This window comes from Ursus americanus, chromosome 3 (assembly GCF_024610735.1).
Source record: "Ursus americanus isolate L20-20 chromosome 3, mUrsAme1.1.p, whole genome shotgun sequence".
In the NCBI taxonomy this organism is placed as follows: Eukaryota; Metazoa; Chordata; class Mammalia; order Carnivora; family Ursidae; genus Ursus; species Ursus americanus.
In genome coordinates this window covers 86,654,236-86,679,624 of record NC_142129.1, presented here as the reverse complement: position 1 = coordinate 86,679,624, position 25,389 = coordinate 86,654,236, and the positions used below count along the sequence as shown (strand labels likewise).

Here is a 25,389-nt window from a genome sequence, read left to right as displayed (position 1 = left end):
GTTCCATACTAGCACGTGCATATACATACTCCTCTTTGCTTCTTCTACTAGGAAGAAGAACGAAAACGAGATTATCCTGTAGCCGTTAGAAGTTTTAACGATCTCATTTGGAACTCATATTAATCCGGAGAAGTGATTCCCATTTAATAAATGGCAAACTAAACTGAAGCTCAGAAAGTTTCACGGCCTATGAATGGTGAAATAGAGATTAGATCTTGGATTCCTGGTGTGTGCTCTAGTTTTGGGGTGATACATGCTGTTTGACCATAAGTTGTGTCTTTGGGATGTCTTCTTTTAATCAATTCGGGTATTATTGTAAGTGAACATTCACTTTTTTGAAAAGTTAATACTAGATAGTATTTGCATTATAAGTACATCATATTATTTGCTTTAATTATTAAATAATAAAGCTTTTATTATGTTCAAACAGGACACACTGTCTTGATGATATTCGGTGAGCACCCATAATTCATCTCTGCTTTAATTCTCAGTTCTGAGTTTCTCATTATGTGAGCCATTGAATTCCTTTTTTTCCCTTTTGCTGAAGTCAGATTTAGTTTTCTTCCTATCACTTACAAGCAGAACTAAACAGTATTTTGAAAACTTAACCAATGCCAGTTTAATAGTAATATTTAAAATAGAAAGGTTGTGTGTGTGTAGTAAGATAATTTGTCATTTTAACTATTTTTAATTGTATATTTCTGTGATGTTAAATACATTTACATAGTTGTGCAACCACCACAACCATCTCTCTCCAGAACTTCCTCATCTTCCAACCCGAAGTTCTATACACATTCACTACTAACTCTCCTTGTCTCCCAGTCACTGGCAACTACCATTCTACTTTCTGTCTCTGAATTTGGCTATTCCGGGTGTCACATATGTGTGGAATTATAGAATATCTGTCCTTTTGTGAGTGGCTTGTTTCCCTTAGTATGATGTCTTCCAAGGTTCACCATATTGCTGCATGTGTTAGAATTTCCTTTTTAAGGCTGAATAATATTCTGTTACACATACATACCACATTTTCTTTATCCATTTACCTCTTGATGGACATTTGGGTTGCCTCCATCCACTGTTTAAATATCGTGAATAATGTAACTATGGACATGAGTGTAGAAATATCTGTTCTAATTCTTGCTTTCACATCTTTTGGGTATATGCTAGAATTGGTGAATCATATGACAATTCTGTTTATCTTTTGAAGTAATACTGTTTTCTTTTTTTTTTTAAGATTTTATTTATTTATTTGACAGAGATAGAGACAGCCAGCGAGAGAGGGAACACAAGCAGGGGGAGTGGGAGAGGAAGAAGCAGGCTCACAGCGGAGGAGCCTGACATGGGGCTCGATCCCATAACGCCGGGATCACGCCCTGAGCCGAAGGCAGACACTTAACCGCTGTGCCACCCAGGCACCCCTGAAGTAATACTGTTTTCTAAAGAGGCTGCCCCATTTTTTATTTCCACCAGCAACGAGCAGAGGTTCTAGTTTTTCCATATCCTCTTGAACATTTATTTTCTGTTTTTTTTTTTTAATTGTGGTAAAAAACACATAACATACAACTTACCATTGTAATCATTTTTAAGTTTACAGTATAGGAGTGTTAACTATGTTCACAGTATTGTACAAAACTAAAATCCTGTACCCATTGAACAACAATTCTTCGTTTCCCTTTCTCCCCAGTGTGTGTGACAACCCATTCTACTTTTTGTGAGTTTGACTACTTTAGGTACCTCATGTAAGTGGCTTGTCTTTCTGTAACCAGCTTATTTTACTTTGCATAATGTCTTCAAGCTACATCAGTGTTATAGCACAAGACAGGATTTCCTTTTTTAAAGACTGAATAATATTCTGTGTACATACCGCATTTTTTTCCTTTTTTAAATTGTGATTTTTTATTTGAGTATAATTGGCACGTAAGGTTATATTAGTTTCAGGTGTACAACATAGTGACTCAGCTTCTCTGTGCATTATGCTGTGCTCATCACAAGCGTAGTACCATCTGTCACCATACGCGCTTACAGTATCATTGACTGTATTCCCTGTGCTGTGCCTTTTATTCCTGCTTATCACATTTTCTTTATCCATTCATTTGGCAAGGGGCATATGGATTGCTTCCATCCTTGTCTATTGTGAATAAGGCTGCAGCGAACATGGGTTTGCAAATTATCTTTTCAAGATCCTGATTTCTGTTCTTTTGGATATATATCCAGAAATGAGGTGGCCGGATCGTATGGTAATTCTTTGTAAAATTTTTTGTGGAACCAACATAATGTTTTCCATAGCAGCAGCACCATTTTACAGAAACCAGCAGTGCACAAGGGCTCCAGTTTCTCCACATCCTCTTTAATTCATATTACTTTGTGGTTTTTAATAGTGGCCATCCTAACAGGCGTGAGGTAGTAATCTCATTGTGGTTTTGATTTGTATTGCTGTAATGATTAATAACATTGAACATTGTTTCATATGCTACTTGGCCATTTGTATGTCATCTTTGGAGAAATGTCTACTCAAGTCATTTGCCTATTTTTAAATTATTAAAATTCGGATTTTGGGTTTTTTTGTTGTTGTTGAGTTACAGGAGTTCTTTATATATTTTGAATAGTAACCTTTTTTGAGCTATGTGACTTACAGATATCCCATTCTGTAGATTGCCTTTTCACTTTGTTGACTATGTCCTTCGATTCACAGAAGTTTCTAATTTTGATGTAGTCCAATTTTATCTATTTTTACTTTTGGTACCATATCCGAAGAAATCCAGTGTCATGAAGCTTTGTCCTATGTTTTCTTCTGAGAGTTTTAATAGTTTTAGTCTTTACACTTAGATTTTTATCCTTTTTGAGATAACTTTTTTGTATATGGTATAAGATAAGGGCTCAACTTTATTCTTGCATGTAGATATTCTGTGTTTCCAATTCCATTTGTTGAAAAGACTATTTTTTCCTCATTAAATGCTCTTGGCACCCCACCCTTGTCAACAATCATCTGACCATATATGTGAAGGTTTATTTTGGGCTGTCTATTTTATTTCACTGGTCTGTATGTCTTATCTTTATGCCAGTACTTTGTAATAAATTTTGGAATCAGGAAGTGTGAGACCTCCAACTTTGTTCTTTTTCAAGATTGCTTTGGCTATTCAGGGTCCCTTGAGATCCCATATGAATTTTAGGATGATCTTTTATATATATATATGTATATATATATATATATATTATTTATTCAACAGAGATAGAGACAGCCAGCGAGAGAGGGAACACAAGCAGGGGAAGTGCGAGAGGAAGAAGCAGGCTCATAGAGGAGGAGCCTGATGTGGGGCTCCATCCCATAACGCCGGGATCACGCCCTGAGCCGAAGGCAGACGCTTAACCGCTGTGCCACCCAGGCGCCCCAAGGATGACGTTTTTTATTTCTCCAAATGTAACATTGTGATTTTGAATGGGATTGCATTAAATCTGTAAATTACTGTGGGTAGTATTTATATCTTAACAATATTAATTCTTCCAGTCAATGAACACTAGATGTCTTTCCATTTATTTATGTCATCACTCATTTCTTTCATAGTGTTTTGTTGTTTTCAGAGTACGTCTTTCATGTCCTTGGTTAAGCTAATTTCTAAGTATTTTATTTTTTGATGCTATTAAGTGGGATTAAAAGTTTTTATTTTCAGATTATTCATTGTTAATGTATAGAAATGCAGTGATTTTTGTGTGTCATTTTGTGTCCTGCAGCTTTGCTGAATTAGTTTATTCTGTGTGTGTGTGTGTGATCTTTAGGTTTTTGCATATGAAATCATGTTTATGAGCAGAGATAATTTTACTTCTTCCTTTCTAATTTAGATGCCTTTTATTCCCTCTTCTTGCCTAATTGTCCTGGCTAGGACTGCCAGTACTATATTGAATAGAAAAAATAGAAAGTTTTTTTTTTGTAGAATTTTCTTACTGCAAAAATGGTGCATCCTTATATTTTTTTTATAGTACAGGACAAGGATATATGTAATGTAAATATAATATGACTTTACAAATCCCCATTTTTCTGGTTTGAATTGTTATTTAAGGAAAATAAAGGAGGCTTTCTTACAAGGCTATTTTGATACTTCTTTTCTGAAGGTAACCCTTAGTTGGATGAGATGCTTACACTGAAACTATTGCCTTTTAGTAGATATATTATAGTACTTGCCTTCTGGGTTATACTCATGTTAAATTCTTTTTTCAGTGTCCTAAGATTATACCCCAGTAGATTAGATGCTTCCAATTTGTTAATTCGGGGTGTGTGTGTGTGTGTGTGTGTGTGTTCTCATTATATCAGTTACTTCTGAATTGCCAGAATGTTTTCCAGCTTGGCATATTTTATCAGCTTGAATTTTATTTTATCCTAGCAGTACTTTGTCTAATCTCCTTGTGCTTAATTTTTCAACTTCAGTTAACTAAAAAGCAGCTATTTTTATAGCACATTTTGGTCTTTTCACTTGACATATTTCCTTGATGATTCTTTTTGTACTTACTTTAATGCTTATGCCGAAGTATATATGGGAGAAGTAACTTGATTTCTGAGAGTTGCTTTAAAATGCTCCAGCAAAACAAGCAAATGGTGAAGTGGGGGCGTAGACAAAATAAGATTAGTAACATGAAGAGAGTTGTTGAAACTCAGTAATAGGATACAGGTGGCCCATTATGCCATTCTTTCTTTTTTATTGAAATTTTTATAATAAAATGTTAAAGAGAATACATAAAATTACTGTCCAAAATAATAGTTCTTCAGGCTCAATGTTTGTGGAGGCTGACCTTTATTTAAAAACCAGTATGGCAAATGGTAGGACGTTTCTGGTAATTTACAGTACCTTGATGGTAAGATCATCAAATTTGATAATGCCCCCAATAAAAATACTCTTTCATATATTGTATACTCTGTACTTTAGTGAATTTTTCCATTTTATTATTTTGAAAGTTTTCAAACTAGAGAAAACTGGAAAGAATAGTGAGGTGAATATCCTTTTACCTATAATGTAGATTTACCAGTTGCAAAAATTTAGCTATGTTTCTGTTATCTGTATAGATGCCCTTTCTGATTTTCTGTCTGATTTAACTATATAGATTTTCCTATTTCTTTCAGTTTCATTAGTTTTTGCTACACATGTATTAAACTCTGATATTATGTGCAAAACCCCTTGGGATGTATTAGGTGTATTGGTTTACTATGGCTGATATAACAAATTACAACAAATCTGATCACCTAACACCAATTTATTCTCTTACATTCTGGAGGTTAGAAGTCTGAAAAATGTGTTATGGGACTAAAATCACAGTGTTAGCAGGGTTAGTTCCTTCTGCAGGCTAAAGGAGAGAAGAGTCCATTTCCTTGCCTTTTCTAGGGGCTCTTCTTATCCCTTGGGTCATGGCTGTGCATCCCATCATCTTTTCCTCCTCTTGGTACCATTCTCAAATTGCCTTCTTCTGTAGTCACATCCCCCTTTATCCCCCTCTTATAAGGACATTTGTGATTACATTGGGCCCACCCAGATAATCTTAAGATGATAATCTCCCCATTTTAAGATACTTAATTTTTCGCTTTGCACAGACCCTTTTACCATGTAAGGTAGCATATTTACAAATTGTGAAGATCAGGATATGGATATCCTTGGGACATTGTCGATGGCAAAACTCCCTAAATCTACAGATTCAGTGCAGTCCTTCTCAAAAATCCCAACTGGTATTTTTGCAGAAGTTGACAAGATGATCTTAAAATTCATATTGAAAAGCAGCAACCCAGGAAAGCTAAAACAAGTTTCAAAAAGAGTAGTCAAAATAAACTTGAAAAAGAACAAAGTTGGGGAAACTTCTTGATTTCAAAACCCACTGTAGGGCTACAGTAATTAAGATAGTCTGGTAGTGGCATAAGGATAGACATACAAATCAATGGAATACAAATTAGAGTCCAGAAATAAACTCTCACACTCGTAGTGAGTTGACTTTTTACAAAGATGTGAAGACAATTCAATGGGGAATGAATAGTCTTTTCAACAAATGGTACTGGGACAAGTGGATATCCATATGCAAACAAATGAATTTACATCTCTTTCTTACACCAAGCAAAAGAAGAACCCAAAATGTATCATAGACCTAAACGTAAGAGCTAACCCAAAAACTCCTAGAAGAAAACATAAGAGTAAATTTTTGTAACTTTGATTTCTTAGATATGACACCAAGAGGATATGTGACAAAAGAAAAAAATAAAATCGTACTTCATGAAAATTAAAAACTTTTGTCCTCAAAGGACACCCTTAAGGTGCGCCTGGGTGGCTCAGTCGTTAAGCATCTGCCTTCAGCTCAGGGTGTGATCCCAGGGTTCTGGGATCGAGCCCCACATCGGGCTCCCTGCTCCGCTGGGAGCCTGCTTCTTCCTCTCCCACTCCCCCTGCTTGTGTTCCCTCTCTTGCTGGCTGTCTCTCTCTCTGTCAAATAAATAAATAAATAAAATCTTAAAAAAAAAAAAAAAAAGGACACCCTTAAGAAAGTGAAAAGATAAGACACCATCAAGAAGGTGAAAAGACAGTCCATAGAATGGGAGGTAATATTTGTAAGTCATGTATTTGACAAGGTATTTGTATGCAGAATATATAAAGAATGCCTACAACTCAAAAGTAAGACAACCCAACTGAAAAATGGACAAAGGACTTGAATAGATGTTTTTCAAAGGAAGGTACACAAATGGCCAATAAGCATATGAAATGATGCTCAGTGTTATCAGTCATTAGGGAAATGCAAATCAAAGCCACAACAAAATATCACCTCACACCTGCTAGAATGGCTAAAGTAAAAAAGACAATAACAAGTGTTGGTGAGAATGTGTAGAAATTGGAACTCTCATATCTTGCTGATAGGAATGTAAAATGGTGCAGCTACTTTGGAAAATAGTTTGCCAGTTCCTTCAAATGTTAAACAGTTATCATACAACCCATCAATTCTACTCCTAGTACTTAAGAGGAATGAAAACATAGTCTACACAAAAACTTATGCATGGATATTCATAGCAGCATTATTATAGCTCAAAGTTGGAAACAACCTAAATGTACATCAAACGATGAGTAGACAAATAAACATGGCACATCTATACACGGCGTATTATTTGGCAATAAAAAGGTATGAAGTATTGTTACATGGTATGTCAGGGATTAACTTTGAAAACATTATGCTAAGTAAAAGAAGCGAATCATAAAAGACCAAATTGTATAGTGATATTTATATTAAATATCCAGAATAGGTAAGTTCATAGAGACAGAAAGTATATAAATGGTTGCCTGAGACTGGGGCAGAGTGGGTTGGGCAGGGAGAAGCAGAAATAGGAAGTGACTATTAATAGGAATAGAGTTTCTTTAGGAATAGTAGTGATGTTGTGATGGTTGTACAGCTCCATGAATACTTTGTGTGTGTGTGTGTACACACTTTAAATGGGTGAATTTTATGGTATATGAAATATATCTCAAAACATTGAAAAAATACCTAAGAGATTATTTCATAAAAACATCTGTAAAGTGCACCATAATTATACTTAGAAGAAGCATTAGGATATTTTGGCTTTTGAATTTTCCTTACCTTTTATAATGAGTAACAACATGTATACATAGTATATGTAGTATGACCAAGGGTTGCATGTATCATCTAGCTACTCAAAATCTCCCAGAACTATTGGAGGGCTAATTCAGGACTTTTGCAATTAGAAATATTCCACTCATTTCACTCCATGCTCATATTATGCTTACCAGAGCTGTACCGAGATCATTGTTTATGTAATCTCTTTGAAAGTTTAACTAAAATATGATTCTTCCATAAAGATTCTACATAGTATAATTTGTATTTATGTTTCTACATATATATATCCAACATATTTTAGGTTAAAAATTTCAATAGTACCTTTAGGAGCATTCTAGTACTTAGTATCTTTCATTGTACAATTGGTTTGTTGTGTATAATTCTTACATTCTTACATTCTGCTCTTACAATATTAGAGCAGACAGACAAATGCTAATGGTGAAATTGACATCATGATCTTAATTTTATTAGCAAAACATCTGATTCCTGTGCTTTAAGCTGAAATCGTTTTTTTGTTCCACTTTCCTAACTCCCTCTTTACAAGCATAATTCATTCATTGTAGAATTGTATTTAGTAGCTCAAGAGCTCTTTAGCTAAGAGAATACGGAACTTGCTGGTAATGGGCCAGTGAATGTTGTATAGATTAAATGGCTCATCCTGCAGCTGCTGTGCATGTGGAACCTTCATTGACTTTAATTCTCAATTAACTCATTTGGTCTATAGTTTCAGGCCTAAATTGGGGGTTGATTGAAGATGGGGAAAAAGATGACTGTATAAGAGAGAGGATGTATTAGTTTCATCAGGCTACTCTAGCAAATTACCACAAACTAAATGGTTTAAAACAACAGAAATTTATTCTCTCACAGTTCTTGGGCTTAAAAGTCTGAAATCAAGGTATTGGTAGGGCCATGCTGTCTCTGAAGGCTCTAGGCGAGAATCTTTCCTTGCCTCTTCTAGCTTTTGGTGGTTGCTGGAAATCCTTGTGTTTCTTGGTTTATGCATGCATCATTCCAGTCTCTGCCTCTGTCTTCACATGGCCTTTTCCCCTGTGGGTCTCCATGTCTTTACACGACATTTTCCTTTCTGTGTGCCCATATTTCCCTCATTTTATAAGAACTCCAGTCATTGGATTAGGCCCACTTTAATCCAGTATGACCTTTAACTTGGTTACATCTGAAAAGAACCTTTTTCCAATTAAGGTCAAATTTATAGGTACTAGGGGCTAAGGCTTTAGTATATCATTTTATGGGACACATTTCAATCCATAATAGAAGAGTATGTTTCGTTTTAAATACATTTAACTGTCAAGTTGTGAAATAATTTGTTAGTGCAGTGTTTTCACAGAGAATTAACATGAAGTGAATTAGGAGCAATGAAAGATAAGAAAAGGAATTATCAAGCTTGGGCCATTGTCAACTTTGATGTATAATCCTCCTCTCTTGAATTCCCTTTTGGTTCGGACCCCTCCACTGATCTCCTTACCCCCCTACCCTCAGCCCTTCACTTGGACTCCAGTATGGCCTGTGTACACATAACCTTGCTTTTAGAGAGAGGTTTTAAAATGTTTATGGTCAGAGTGGATGAAGTTACTTTAAGATGAGAGGAATTACCTTTTGTGACCAGGCTTCACAACCTCAGTACAAAACTCAAAACCCATGTAGCAAGTAGTAGTTAGAGATCACTGGGATGTTTTTCTGAGTCTGTGACCACTGTCAGATTCTGTAAGTACTTCAGCTTTACCCAGCATTCCAGTTGCTAACTGAAGCTCTCCTTATCTGTCAGTCAGGGTTCCTAGTTGAGGCCAGGTGAATCTACTTTGGCTGGTTAAGCAGAAAGGAATAATGAGATTTTAGAGAGTGCAAATAATGAGATTTTAGAAGGCCAAAGAATCAAACTTTGATGTTGAACCTCCAGACAGTTGAAATATTCAGTCACCCTTGTGGGACTGTTCTGTTAATCCTATTTGTGTCATTTCCCAAATCCTGTCTTTATAGCTTAATAGTTGTGAAATTGGGTAAGATAATTAACTGCTCTGTGTATCAGTTTTGTTGTCTTTAAAGTGGAACAGATAACTAAAGGGTTGTTGCATTAAATGATTAATATACACGTTCTTTTAACACTGTCTGTACACATAGTGTATTAATTTTCTAGGGTTGCCGTGACAGAGTACCACAGACTGGGTGGCTTAAACAACAGGAATTTATTCTCACAGTTCTGGGGGCTGGAAGTCCAAAATCAAGATATTGGCAAGGTTGGTTTCTTGTAAAGGAAGAATCTGTTCAGTGCCTCTCCTCTACTTCTGGTAGTTTGCTGGCAATCTTTGGAGTTCCTTGGCTTGTGGAAACATCGTCCCAATCTCTCCCTTCAGCCTCACGTGGTGTTCTCCCTGTGTGGGTAACTACGTCCAATTTTCCTCTTTTTATAAGGACATCAATCACATTGGGTTAGGGGCTTCATTTTAAGTAATTACATCTGAAACTACCATATTTCTCTATAAGGTCACATTCTGAGGTACTGGGAGTTAGGACTTAAACAGATGAATTTTGGGGGACACATTTCAACCCATAACAAACACATATTAAACGTTATATGAATGTTAATTATTGTTGTTATTCTGGTAACTAGTTGTGTTATGACTGTAATCTTTTTTTCTTCAGTGTGCTGCATCTGTATGGATTAGAGAGTAAATATTCTTAGAATTAACTTTAATTTCGTGGACCTTAGTTTACAACTTTCATGTTGTTTCTTCACAGTAAGGACTCTTCATAGTATGGGTATATGATTTTCCTATAGGCATGTGATATTTCTTGTGTTTTTTAGGAAAATTCAGATACAGAATAAAAATTAATATGGCAAGATGTTGTTATATCTCACAGATGGGAGAGAAGGAGGGAGAGATTGATTCTATGATCATAGATTTTTACCTAATAGATACTGTTCATACAGGAGTGAGATGTATGGCTCTGTATCTTCCTCATTTTTTATATTCTTGCTTCTTAGTGCTTTATACTCTATAAACAAGATCCTTTATTGACCGGATCTTTAAAGGGGGAAACAAAGGACTTCTATCAGGGGCTTTGTATGGATTTTGTTCTTTTAAGCATTGCATCTAAACCAGTATGATATCATTGCTGTGTTTTCTTAAGTGCGTTCCATGAATGCTGGTTCTGCTAAATTTTCTGCAATTTGAGAAGCAAAAATGCAGGATAAAGAGATTTGGGGAATATTATATATTATGTGCTTCTTTTGGATGTTTCTGCTGCCAATTCATGGTTCTGAGGAGTACTATATAGTAAAGAACCCTGCTTTATTTTGTGTTTCACCTGGCATTTCCTAATTTTGTGTATCACAGCACCTATTAGTACAGTGCAGAGTTAGTGTTTACTAAACATTTAATCTTCTTGAGTGCTAGGACCTGAGAAAAGCAGTCCCTCCAGTATCCTTAATTAGGAATTATATAATTGTTTTTCGATATCTGAGAACAAAATCTTTTAATGTATAAGCAGATTGTTAAACCTTCTGGTTAGGGGAACTGCCTGGATTATAGTTGTGTTTTCTAGTTTGCCAACAAAGCTATATTGTAAATGTTTTTGAAGGTAGGATTGATGTCTGTTGTCTACATATAGACAGTACCTAGCACGTAGGAGGCATTTAAATGGCTGAAAGAGAAAAATCAAAGTCGTATAGATCCTTTGTAACATCTTTCTTAAGTAAGATGAAGAGGGGAGATGATTTTTTTGTTGAATAAGCTCTGTAGTTCTGTCTGATGTATTTCTGTTGGAGTCTTTCCTTAATTTAAAAAAAAACAGCTTTATCGAGGTGTATTTGATATACAGTAACCTGCACATGTTTAAATTGTACAAGTCAATAAATTCTGACATGTTTATATGCTGAGGAAACCACAACACTATCAAGATAATAAACATATTCCTCACCTCCAGAAGTTTCCACGTCAGAACTCCCTCCTCCCCTCCCTGAAATTCCCTCCCATCCCCAGGTAACCACTGGCCTCCATTCTAGCTTGCACTTTCTAAAATTTTATAAACAGAATCCTATAACACGTGCTCCTTTTTTTTTTTTTTTTTTTGTCTGGCTTCTTTCACACAGGGTGAATATTTGAGAGTTGTCTCTATTGTTTCGGTGTAAAGTCATTCATCAGATTCCTTTTGTAACCTTTTAATATCTTTAGTTTCTTTAGTGATGTGATCTCTTTCAGTCCTGATATTGGTAATGTGTGTGTTCTTTTCTTTTTTTCTTACTCAGTTTAGCTAGAGGTTTTCAGTCTTATCTTCTAAAAGAATCTGCTTTTGATTTCCTTGATGTTCTCTGTAGTTTTAGATTTGTACTTCATTCTTCATTATTTCATTTATTCTGTTTTGGGTTTTATTTTTTTTCCAGTTGTTTTTTTTTTTTTTTTAAGGTGGAAACGGAGTTTATCTATTTGAAAACCTTTTTTCTAAAATAGGTCTTCAGTGCTCTAAATTTCCATTTAAGTATTGCTTTGGCTGTATCCTGGAAACTTTGCTGTGGTGGTGTTTTCATTTTTATTTACTGTAAAGTGTTTTCTCTTTTTAATTTCCTCTTTCATGATGGGGATTTTTTTTAACCGACATTACTTTGTTTTGAATATTTAGAATTTTTTAAAGAAGCCTTTTTGTTTTGAATATTCAGAATTTAGAATTTGAATATTTAGAATTTTCTAGGGACCTTTATGTTGTTAACATCTACCCATTCTGTTCAAAAAACGTGTTGTATGAACTGAGTCCTTTTAAATTTATTGAAACTTGATTTAGGCCCAGAATGTTGTCTTATTTGGTAAATAATCCTTTTACACTTGAAAAGAATGTGTCTTCTGATGTCATGTGGGATGTCCTATAAATACCAATTGGGTCAAGTGGTTGATAGTTTTGTTCAGGTCTTTCAGTGCTTAGATTTATCTGTCTTGTTCTGTCAGTTCTTGAAGGAGAAGCGTTTTAATCTCTCACTGTATTTTCCAACTTGATCATTTCTCCTAGCATTTCTATCAGTTTCTTCACTGTGTATTTTGAATCTTTTATTACATGCATAAATGTTTAGGAATGTGATTTTGAGGATTTGACCCTTTTATTATCATGAAATGACATCTCCTTCTTACTATGCTTTGAAATCTACTTTTAAAACTATTAATGTAATCAATGTATGTGTTTTTGATTAGTATTAGTTTTATATATCTTTTTCTGTCATTTTACTTCGAATTTATGTTTTCAGTGGGTTTTTTGTAGGCTGTGTATAGTTTGCTCCTTTTTCTTAAATGCAGTTTTATAATTTCTGCATTATAATTGGGATGTTTATGCAACTTAGATTTCATTTCATTATTGGTGTGATTGGGTTTAATGCTACCATCTTGCTAATTGTTTTGTATCATCTGTTTTCTATCATTTTTGTTTATCATCTGTTCCTTACCTTCCTTTTATTCTGCTTTCTTTTGGAGTATTTTTTATGAGATATTTTATCACATTTGTTGGCTTATTCTATATAATCTCTGTGTTATTTTGTAGTAAACATCTTTAAATTATCAAAGTTTCTTTCCTTGTATTCTAAGAAGAAACTCCCCTTGATTATGTTGTATTACTCTTTTTATATATTCCTAGATTCTATTTACTAATATTTTGTTGAGGATTTTTGCATCTATGCTTTTGAGGCAGATTGTTCTAGTTTTGTTATTATTTTTAAAATGTCTTTGGCTTTTGTATCAGGGTAACCAGATTTGCCAATATTTTGAGAATTTTAAATCTGTGCTCTTAAGGGAGGGGTACTATTTGTAGTGTTCTTTTTTTGTCTAATTTTGGGAAGTGTTCTACCATTGTGTAGAATTGGATTCTTTGTTTCAATGACACTGAAACCACCTGGGCTTATAGATTTCTAATTTAGAATGTTTTAAACTACAGATTCAGTTTTTTAAATAGGGATCTATTCACATTATCTTTTTTTTTTTTTTTAAGATTTTATTTATTTATTTGACAGAGATAGAGACAGGCAGCGAAAGAGGGAACACAAGCAGGGGGAGTGGGAAAGGAAGAAGCAGGCTCATAGAGGAGGAGCCTGATGTGGGGCTCGATCCCAGAACGCTGGGATCACGCCCTGAGCCGAAGGCAGACGCTTAACCGCTGTGCCACCCAGGCGCCCCTTATTCACATTATCTTGTATGAATACTGATAGTTTCATCTAAGTTGTAGAGCTGTTTATAGTATTCCACTGGCCTTTGAATGCTGTGAAGTCTATAGTGGGTGGGATCTTCTTTTTCACTCCGGTTTTTGGTAATTTGTTCTGCTTTCTTCTTTGATGGTCTCACTAGGGCTTTGTTAATTTTATTGATGCTTCCAAAGAATTAACTTTTGGTTTGATTGATTTTCTGTTATTTGTGTTTTCAGTTTCATTGATTTCCTCTTATTTATTCCATTCTCCTTGTTTTTTGTCTATTTTCCTTTTCTAGTTTCTTGTGGCATTAGCTTGCATTATTGATTTGAGACCTTCCTTTTTTTCTAATTACACATTTTAAAAAACCCACACATTTAGTGTTACTAAATTCCAAGTGCTGCCTTAGTTGAATTCCAAAGATTTTGATGTTGTATTTTCATTTTCATTCAGTTTAGTATCTTTTGAAAAATTTTCCTCTGAGGTCCTTTGTGAGCTGTTGATCATTTAGAAATGTGTTGTTTTGGGGTGCCTGGCTGGCTCAGTTGGTGGAGCATGCACTCTTGATCTCAAGGCTGTGAGTTTGAGCCCCATGTTAGGTATGGAGATTACTTAAAAAAACAAAACAAAACAAAAAAACCTTTAGAAATGTGTTGTTTAATTTCCAAATATTTGGAAAATTTACAGTTATTTTTCTATTATTCTTAGTTTGATACCATTATGATCAAAGAACACATATTGTATGATTTCAGTAATTTTAAATTTAAAATGTTTGTGTTCTGACCCAGAACATGCTCTGTTTTGGTTAATGTTCTGTGTGTAGTTGAATAAGGTATGTATTCTGTTTCTGTTGGGCGGCGTGCTCTGTAGATGTCAGTTAGATACCTTAGATACCTCTGGTTTTGGGTGGTGGTCAGTTTTTTTTTTTAAGATTTTATTTATTTATTCGACAGAGATAGAGACAGCCAGCGAGAGAGGGAACACAAGCAGGGGGAGTGGGAGAGGAAGAAGCAGGCTCCCAGCAGAGGAGCCTGATGTGGGGCTGGATCCCAGAACGCTGGGATCACGCCCTGAGCCGGAGGCAGACGCTTAACGACTGCGCCACCCAGGCGCCCCTGGTGGTTGTCACTTTTTAATATCCTTGCTGATTTTATCTAGTGCTTCTCCACTTATTGAGGGAGAGATATTGACATTTACTTCTGCTCAGGTACTAAGTGGAAGGTAGGCACTGACTAAAACACCTGACATGTCTTCCTGGAGGGCAACAAAAGAGGTTTGTGTAAATGCATGTTTTAGAAAGTCGGGAGGGAAAAAAACCCAACTGTGCCAAGAGGAAAGTGAAAATACACTTGTCTTTTTTTGGCCCTGGGCAGTTTTTTGTGCTAGCTGAAACAGAGAGTAAGATTTAGGAAAGAAAAACTAATCCTTTTTTTTAATAGTAAGGTTTTTTCCCATCTTGCAATGAGAGCCAGGGGAAAAAAAGGAAGGCTTTTGATGCTAAATTTTCATGAAGCTTTAAGGAACAAGAGAGATCAACATACACTGAGAACTGCTTTGGACTTGAAATATGAGGATTCAACCAAGAGTTCACTTAAGCCTGAAGATATTCTGTGCATAGTATAAGTAAGATCAATTAATGCTTGGTTAGAAAAGTACAGATTTTACCCTTACTATTTTTTGTAATACTGAACTCTTTAAGAGTACCTGTTTTTTAGGGCCCTTCTCACTCCTGCCTTGGGGGGTAGGGGGAGGAGCAACTAACATCGTGTTTATAAAAATAGTAACTTAGTTACATGTAGTTCTTGATATTTTACAAAACCTTCATGCACATTATCTCATTTGATCCATACAAGCCTGTGAGATTTGTAACACAGGATTTTTCATCTTTGGGAATATCAGAAAGGTTAAGAGATTTTTCTCAAGTTGTAGAATTGAGTAGATTGAAGTTCAGGTGTTTTCATTCCTACTTGATTTTCTCGTATCATACTCTGCCTCTGAAAGGATGTACCTGTTTTCTCTAAAACGAGTAGAATTGACGCTAGTTAAAAGATTTTTATTGATTTTATAAGTATTCCAATGATCATGTACTACTTCATTTTACATAAAGGTAAATTTAAAATATTACAAAAAGTTTTAATAGATTTTCAAACATTAATTATTAACCTCCTCTTATATGAACTTGTTTTTTTAATATTCTTTGATTATTTGCCAGTTGAGAGCTATAAATTCTTTATATGTTTTTAATGGTAACTTTTATGTGTTTGATTTCAAATTTTTTCTCCATTCTTTTTTTATTTTTTCACTAGAAAAATTAAAAATTGTATATATTAATAGTTTTGAAATTTCTCTTGTGATTCATCTGGCTATTTCCCCCCATAGTTGGAATAAGTATTGTATTTTGTTCAAGAATTTTTTTTCTGTGATGGGTTTGTAATGTGAAAAGATTTTATTACTTTTTCCTATGTTTAGTTATATTTTGGTTGTCATACACTAAAATCTTATACATTTTATTTATTTTATATTTTGTTTTAGAGAGAGTGAGTGAGTGTGGTGGGTTGGGGTGGTGAGGGGCAGAGGGAGAGAAAGAATCGGAAGCATGCCCCATGCTCAGCACAGAGCCCAACACGCAGCTCGATCTCACGACCCTGAGATTATGACCTGAGCGAAAATCAAGAGAGTCAAAGGCTTAACCAGCTGAGCCACCTGGGCACCCCTCTTATACATTTTAAATCTATGTTATTTTGTTCTCTATTTTCTGTGTCATCATTTCTACTTTTGTACAAAAACACAGTACTTTTTTATAATTTTGCTTTATAATTTATTGTTTTCATTGATGTTATACATTATTGAAATTACACTGCAATTGTACATAAACATTGTTCTTTAAAATATTTTTCCCACAGGTGTTTTTGTCATCAGGTTCAAGATATCTACTTAAATATGATTAAAATATGTCAACCAGAAAAATAAAACACGTTTTACATGTAGAGTGAGGAAATGAAAATCAAAATTTGTGTGTAGTTGTCTTTGTTGGTATTTTGTTGGAATTTTTGACTTATAATTTCTAACTTTATGTGTTTTCTTTTTTTTTAAGATTTACTTATTTGCACGTGCGTGAGCAGGGGAAGGGGCCAAGGGAGAGGGAGACAAGCAGACTCCCCACTGAGCAGGGAGCCCAACACGTGGGGCTGGGTCCCAGGACCCTGAGATCATGACCTGAGTAGAACCCAAGGGTTGGATGCCCAACTGACTGAGCCACCCAGGCACCCCAAATTTATGTTTTCCAATGTTTCTTTAGTGAAAAAAAAATTTTTTTTAAATGAATAGAAGGGCATCTGCATGGCTGAGTCTGAAGAGCATGGGACTCTTGATCTCTGGGTTATGAGGTCAAGCCCCATGTTCAACATAGAGCGTACTTAGAAAAACCAAACAAACAAAATGAACAAAGAGAGGGGGGTGAGAGAGAGTGTGTGTGTCTTTAAAACAGTTTTCAAAACTATACTGGACTATCTTAGATTTGTTACAAATAGCAAATAAGGATTCTATTATAGTATCACTATCATTATTATTATTATCATTATCATTATTGATTTGAGTACCTTCAGTAAGTAGAGGCCCAGATCTCATTGTTGACTGGATAAATTAATTTTACCAGTACTATAACCCTGCAGCATCCATGTTGTTTGGTGGTGTTTAATGGTTATTATTTGCCTTTTTTTAAATTTAAATTTATTATTTAGCTCAGTATTTTCTAATAATGGTGTTCTTTATATAATATAAAATATTGTAGCAAGGAAAATTGATGTTCCACAGTGAATTAAAATGAGTCCTTATGATAAGCTCTGATCTTAAAATACAACTTATCTTGATTTAAATATAAAACTTACATAGAATCGATTTTAAAATGAGTTTTCCTTTTCAGAGTATTATTCACCAGTTTTCCAGATAATCCTTTACATATCACTGCCTTACTTTTGGAAAAGGTGGGCTTTAGTCTGAAGTTTATAATCAGGCTGTGTAGAAGAAATAAAGATGGAGCTTCTTAGATAATATAATTGTATGATTATATTCTGAAAATGGCCTCAAGAAGTAATATTCTAAATAACTAAAAATTAAACTGGGAAATTATTCATAGCAAATATGAATGGGTAAATAGTGGATATTAATATATAATTAATACAAAGCAATATAAGAAGAAGATAAAGGAGTAAAAATTATTTAGAGATTCTCAAAAGGAAATACAGGTAGTAAAAAATAGTTATTCAGCTTCATCATTTAAAAATCATAGCAAACCATCAATAAGAACATACTTCTTCTGGCAGCATATAAAATATTCAAAACAGTGATGATATCTAGTGCCATCTGTGGTTAAGTGACTCATCAGTTACTGGAAAAAATGTATAAAGTGGTACAGTCATTTTGAAAACTAGTTTGATAATTTGTATCAATAAACTTAAAAGTGTAACTTCGAGTCAGTAATAATTCTGTCTTTGATTATTTCCCCAGGGAATAATTCTAGATACTTAAAATTTTTATATGTAAAGATAAAATAGTTATTTATGATAATTACTCATCTTAGGTAAATGATTAAATAATTTTTGGTTCATTTATTTGGTGAAATATTGGGCAGCTATCAAAAATTGATATTTATAAGGGGTATAATAGAACGTGTGAATGCTTACAACCCTAAGTTAGACATTGTAAACAAGTGTAATTACAAATAAAAACAGGAACAAAAGAACTCATGAGATTAAAGCCGATAAGATTTTAAAGAAATATAGTAGACTTTTATTTTCACTTTTAAGCACTATCAAGATTTTAAGTATTTCAGGAACATCTGAAGGTTGCTTGAAATTTCTCAGAGGCACATATCTGAATTGTGCTCTTTGCAAAGTTGGTGTGTAGGAGGGAGTCACTTTCATTGGTAAGTGACTATAGCCAGCTGCCCAGTTCCTGTATGTCAGTTTTTGCTTTTTCTGCTCTTCTCAGATAAACATCCAGGGGGAAGATACAGTCTATTTTGGTGCTACTTGAGAATTTGAAGATTCATAAATTTCTCAGATATAATTATGTATATTCCAGTGATCCACTTAGCTTTTGTGGCCTCTATGTTGTGAGGTTATATAATTACTCCCTTTTGAAATGTTTTTCCTCTTTCTTTCTCTTTCTCCCTTTCTTTCCTTCTTTCTTTCTTCTTTTTCTTTTTTGAGAGAGAGTGTGAGAGCTGGGGTGGGGGAGGGGTAGAGGGAAAGGGAGAGAATCTTAAGCAGACCCCCTGCTGAGCCCAGAACCCCACTCGGGGCTCAGTCTCTGGACCCTGAGGTCATGACCTAAGCTAAAATCAAGAGTCAGGACACTTAACCAACCGAGCCACCCAGGTGCCCTGAAATGTTTTTCCAATTTCTAAAAATTCCTTAATGAGCTTATTTTTAAAAGGAAAAGACAAGACTTTATCCAATTACCAGTTAATAATTCTAGCATTAAATTTTTCACGGACAATATCTTTTGTTTTACCTGCAGTGCCTCGTCTTCTGTTAATCCCATCCAGTCTTTTTCTTTTATATCTCTAGAAGTTCAGTTTGTATATTACTTTATACATGTCTTTACTAACATGTTCAGTCTTTTCTCTTTTTGAATATATGAAATATAGTTATAACTATTGTAATGTCCTTGTTTATAATGCTATAATCTGTGCCAGTGATTCATTCTTATTTAGTATTTAATGGAAAAATATAAAAATACAAAACCACATTTTTAACATGTGTAAGTTACAAGTACTACCCACCAAGTTTTAGAATTAGAATATTATAATCACCTGTTTCTACTAACTGTTCTAAATGTTATTAATGTTTGTGTGTGTCCCTGAATAATATATTGCTTAATTTTGCATGTCTTAATATAAATCACCTCTTGCTGTGTGTATTCTTCTAAAAGTTTGTTCTTCTTCCTTAATACTATTGATGTTGATGTTAATGTGTACACCTATCATTGTTTAATTTTACTCTTCTAAAGTAGTATTTTGAATGAATGGTACATTTTATTCATCTCTTTTCCAGTCAGTGGTCATTTCGGTTGTTTTCATCTTTGTTTTGTTTTTAACAATGCTGTTATGAACATTGTACATGTCTTCCAATGTACATATATATGAACTTCTCTGGATTATATGCCTTGGAACTGTATATTTTGGTCATAGAGAAATTCGTATGAAATCTTACTGGATTATCCCAAATTGATTTTCAGAGTGGTTTTTAGTCATTTACAAAGTTTCTCCTATTTACAAAGTTTCCTCCTATTGTATTACAGTTTGTTCAGTGAAAGAATAAAGCTGTAAAAAAAAAAAAAAAAACCAAACTATAATTATTCTTCTTTTTGTTTGTTTTAAACAAAGGAGGGTGATGGTAGAGGAACAAGCAGTGAGGATTTTGGAATCAATAAGGAGGATTTGTGTTGCAAAATAGAAAGAGAAATTGTTAACAGGAAGCCATAGATTCCATGACTGGGAGAGGAGCATGAGAACATTGATTCTGCTGGCCAGGTGTAGTACTGATTAGGGGAAACCAGAATTTATTTTTTAGTACCTTAAATTTCAAAGACTTGTGTATATTTGACAAAAAATTGTTTATGATCATGTTATCCATCCTCTTGATTCCTGTGTCAGATGCTTTGGTTGAATTCCTTTTTCTCCAATATTAGATTAAATTTTTCTCAGTGTAGTTAAACAAAAAGATGACTGATACCATTTTTTTTCCATAAAAATTAGTCTCGTTATTTTCTCACATCTAAGGAGATGATATGTTTAATCCAAAGGATCATGTTAGTTTCTTCATACGTATTTTTGTACATGGAAGGATTTTAGTAGTAAGTGACAGAAAGATAATTCTGGTTTCGTACTCCACATCTATTAAGGTTTAATTGTTAAAGTGTGACTAATGCTGGCATATTTCAAAATTTGGCATTTTAGGACATTTTATATATTTTAAGAATTTTCCTTTTTTTCTTTTCATTAAACTCAAAATATGAGTTTTTTAATGCTGTCATTGTTCCAATCTGTCTTAATTTAATTTCCCAAACAGTTAATTCTGATAAGATTTTTACAGCTTTATTCTTTCACTGAACAAACTGGAATACAATAGGAGGAATACTGTCTATCCTTTGAATATAAAGTTTTCTTCTTTCTCAGGCTTGTGGGATTGGCCTGGGATGATCTAAGTGAAAAAATGGAAGTCAGACCTGGATTTAAATTCTTCTTTGCTGCCTACTAGCCAGCTGAATTTGTTAATAATTCAATAATATTTCTAGCAAGGTTGTTTAGAATATTACAAATAGTGGAAGCATACATTAAAATAAAAAAAGACATTTTGTGTCCAGCTTAATGCTCTCCACATGTTATGTGTTCAAAAATTATATTTATTATTATTGGAATCAACATCATCTTCTTGTCCTTGGCTCCAGTCCCTAGATGTGTTGCACAAAGAGCAGATGCAAAAAAACTTGAAACACTGATAGTGATTGTATGGGACGGTTAAACAAGAGGGGAGAGTTTAGTGTAATCCCTCCATTCTCCTGGTTGGGGTGGGGGGGATGCTGGTGCTACTTTGTTTTTCCATTGTTTTTCACCCCCTTCTTTCTATACTTAACCTCTTTTATTGAAAAGCTGGTTTGTGGAGTAATCAGTAAGCAAAATAATAGGGCTTTTTCTCCTCCCAACCAATAGAATCCTTTGTATTCTAAATCTAGTATTTTGATTATTTTTTAAAATGAGTAGCTATATTTTTTTAAGTGAGTATACAGTGTGGATAAATTGGATGGGGCAGTGGGAGAAGGAGTTGGTTAGATAATGTAATGGGGGTCATTAGTTTACCTTAAAGAAGTATTGGAATTTGGTGCCTGGGTGGCTCAGATAGTTAAGCGTCTGCCTTCAGCTCAGGTCATGATCCCAGGGCTCTCTGCTCAACGGGGAGTCTGCTTCTCCCTCTGCTCCTCACCCCACTCTCATGCTCTCTCTCACTCTGTCTCTCTCAAGTAAATGAAATCTTTAAAAAAAAAAAAAAAGTATTGGAATTAATGATTTATGTTCTTCTCACCTCTACTAGATGGTAGTCTTTGTGAATACATAAACAATATTTACTTTCTTTTTGTTCCCATAACACCTAGCATAATACATTTTATCTTTATCTTTCAGTGTTTGCAACTTTGTGTTTTGTTTTCCTTTCTTAGACTTTGCTGCTTGGCGTGAGAAATTAAGTCTGGCTCATTTCTTTGGTGTTTGTGACTTATAAATGTTTGGTACTCAATAAAAGGTTTGAGTGAATGATTTGAATTGTCTCCAGAGTGACAGATCAGCATTTGTAAGAATAAAGCAATTTTGGCTTTGTTTATGTCTAGAAATTTGTAACTGGAAGAAACCTTAAGGTTTATATACTGTAGCTCTTCATTTTTCAAATAAAGTAACTGGTACCAAAGATGGCAAGACATGTATTCAAAAACATATATGGCAGAAATAGAACCAGGCAGATCACTTACTCATAGTGTCTCTCCCCCTCTTTTTTTCTTAATTGTGATATTTTTCCTCCTCAGATTACAGAAAAAAAGAAATACATTGATAACCAGCTTGAAAAGAAAATAATACTTATTTTCTGTTGTGTACATGCCTGTAGTTTGATCTATATTGTCTAGTAAATGTTTTCGGGTAAACATAGCATTTCCTCATTGATCATTACCATGACTGGGACCACATATAGTTTTCAAAAAATTCTCTGAAAAATAAAATTTAAAATTAAAAAATCAGATTAAAAACTTTTTTGTGTATTATAACCCACCCTACATTTACATAATATATTGGTCTATAAAGTACTTTGGCATTTGTTAACTTATTTTGATTCTGATGATAGTCTTAAGAGTTATGTAGGGCATGACTTATATGCTGTTGACATTTTACAGATGAAAAAATTGAGGCTTAATGAGGCTATCTATATCTTGTGACTGTGACCACCTAGTGAGTAAATTATGAGGCAAAATCCTAAGCCCATATGATTTAAAGGTTTTTCAAAACTTTCCATTGTGGTAGGCCAAAGTCCCCTTAGATATACACATTTAACAAAAATGCTCATGGTTTAGGTGCAATTAGCAATAATCACTGTTCAGCTGCCCATCTGTTTCATTTCCTTTCGTTGTCTTGTGTAGCGCTAACTATATATTTGGTGTTCAATCAGTAGATACTGGAGTGGATAGTTAACTAAGTGGTTAGTTAGCATTGTAGTAGGTAGTATGCCGTGACTCTGCTTAAGTAAAAAATGATAATATGTAAGTGCTTGGAATATATTTTAATAAGACTTAAAAAGTCAGTTCTAATTAAGAGAATATGGTGAAAAACAGATTTGATATTCTGTGAAGTAACTAGAAAACAAAGTAATCTTCTATCTAAAGCAGTTGTGTTTTTTTAGAAATAATTTATCTTGTTAAAATAGAAAATAGAATTTTAGAACTGTGAATAAGCTGCTTAATCTTGGAATCTTGACCTTTAGTTTTAGCATTTTAGTTACCTTAGATATGTCTAAGATAAGTCAAAAAATAAAAACATAAAAAATTAACTTTCTTAAATTCTAAGTATGCACAATTGTTAACATCACAGAGATCTTTTCGTGCTTCTTGCTCTGTATAATTCTATAACCAGAATATGTTAATTCTATAAGTAGTTGATTCCTCTTTGTAAATTTTTTTATGCAATGATATCATGAAAATCCTTCAGTGAAAGTTGCTGTTAGGTCTGCATAATCCTATAAACTGACAGCATGATAAGTGCTAGTGTGCTAAATTATTTTCATAGTTTATTAATTATTCACATGGTGTACATTTGTTTCAAATATTTTGTTACTATAGAATAACTTTTAAAACTATCTTGCAGCTTGAGAAATTTCTGAGATTTCTTAGATTTCTAAGATCAAGATATTTCTTTATATTAAAATGAATTTGACACTACTTTTTATGTGATATGTGGACATTATTTGGTATTTACTATCATTGTCAATTCTATTCTTGCTTTATCAACTCAATCTTATTTAGAATATTTTGCTCCAGAGTAAAGTTATTTATTAAATAGAAAATGTTTGGGTAACTATATTTTTTAAAATGCAGATTTTGAAAGGGAATAGTGTTCAATAGCAAATCTATAGTATTTTAAAGACCCAGACATGGTATTTCAGTACCTTGATATTTATTCAATAGTGAAATACTTAAATGTGTTTGTGTTTGTTTTTTTAATAGATTATCTTTCTCAAGGAATAGATCTTTCTGGAATAGAAGTAATAGAAAATGATTTACTTTTTATTGCAAGAGCTCGACTTGAAGTGGAAAATCAAGCTAAGCGCCTACTGGAACAGGGTGTAGAGACACAGGTAATAAAAGTAGTAGCACTTTGTTAATGTGACAAATATGTCATAAGACACATGAAGATTTGACTTTGAGGTTAAAAACCTAATATATGCCCTCATCACTGAGGAGCTATGTCTACAGTTTGAATTGAAGAGTAGGGTATAAAGTAAGTATAGGGAAAATTTATTTAATATATCTTTATCTAAGTTTAAAAATAGATTCCAAGATTCTAGTATGTAATGCATATGAGATATAGTTTAGGTGTCTGTGTAGATAGATAGTTAATACCTGTTGAGTATGCTTATTTTGTACTTATTTAAGCCTTTCAACAACCCAGTAAGGTCAGTTTTATTGTTATTTCCGTTTTACAAATGAGGAGACTGAGAACTTAACCAATTTGTCAAAGATCACACAGCTAAAACATGGTATAGTTTGAATCCAGACATTAAGCACTCTAACCCCAGAATCTTGCACCATTAAAAATCACTGTGCCATTTATTATTTATTTATATTTATTTATTTATTTATTTGAGAGAAAGAGAGTACAAGTGGGAGAGAGGGGAAGAGTGAGAGGGAGAAACAGGCTCCCCGCTGAGCAGAGAGTCTGATGCGGGGCTCACTACCAGGACCCTGGGATCATGACCTGAGCTGAAGGCAGATGCTTAATGATTGAGCCACCCAGGCACCCCAAGATGAATATTTCTATAGAAAATTGATATCAGCCCAGCTCATTTAGTTGTGAGAGAGGTAGCAATTACTATTTCAGAAAGTGAAGGATCCCAAGCCTTTTGTATTCATCTAATGTCCATATTGTCACTACCTCAGAGATTTCAAACTTTATGTATATATACTATTTCAGATTTTTCCTGTGAAGTATGTATTGCTATGTATGTATGTATATATATGCTTATATCTTTAATTTATGCAATCCTTAGTATTTTATTATATTTCAGAGTCATGAGAATGAAACAATGGTAGAAAAGAAGCATTACTAAAGTTTGTTTAAAATACCGTTTTTCAATAGGGGTAGGTGATTTTAACATGTTGGAAAGGAATGGTTACTTTTAAAGGCTTATTTTTTATACTGTGTTCTTATATATCTAAAGTGGGAAAATATTTTCTAGGATAATTTTTCTTAACTAAACTTGATTTTAGATATGTTATTGTTTTGGGTACCTTTTAACAGTTGTCAAATTTGACTTTGCTTCAGTTTTTAATTCATATTAAAATTAAAGTAGAATTGATAAACTTGTAGG

The 25,389-nt window shown here is 33.9% G+C and overlaps 1 protein-coding gene across 2 annotated transcripts in view; it reads left to right on the top strand.

Annotated features, from left to right (window-relative positions):
• COG5 (component of oligomeric golgi complex 5) overlaps window positions 1–25,389 on the top strand; it is a 279,919-nt gene that overhangs the window by 104,793 nt on the left and 149,737 nt on the right. For both annotated transcript variants that reach the window (XM_045793457.2, XM_045793458.2), the window contains one exon: window positions 24,026–24,156. In XM_045793457.2, the coding sequence (XP_045649413.1) occupies window positions 24,026–24,156 (131 nt within the window). The remainder of the gene's footprint in view (window positions 1–24,025; window positions 24,157–25,389) is intronic.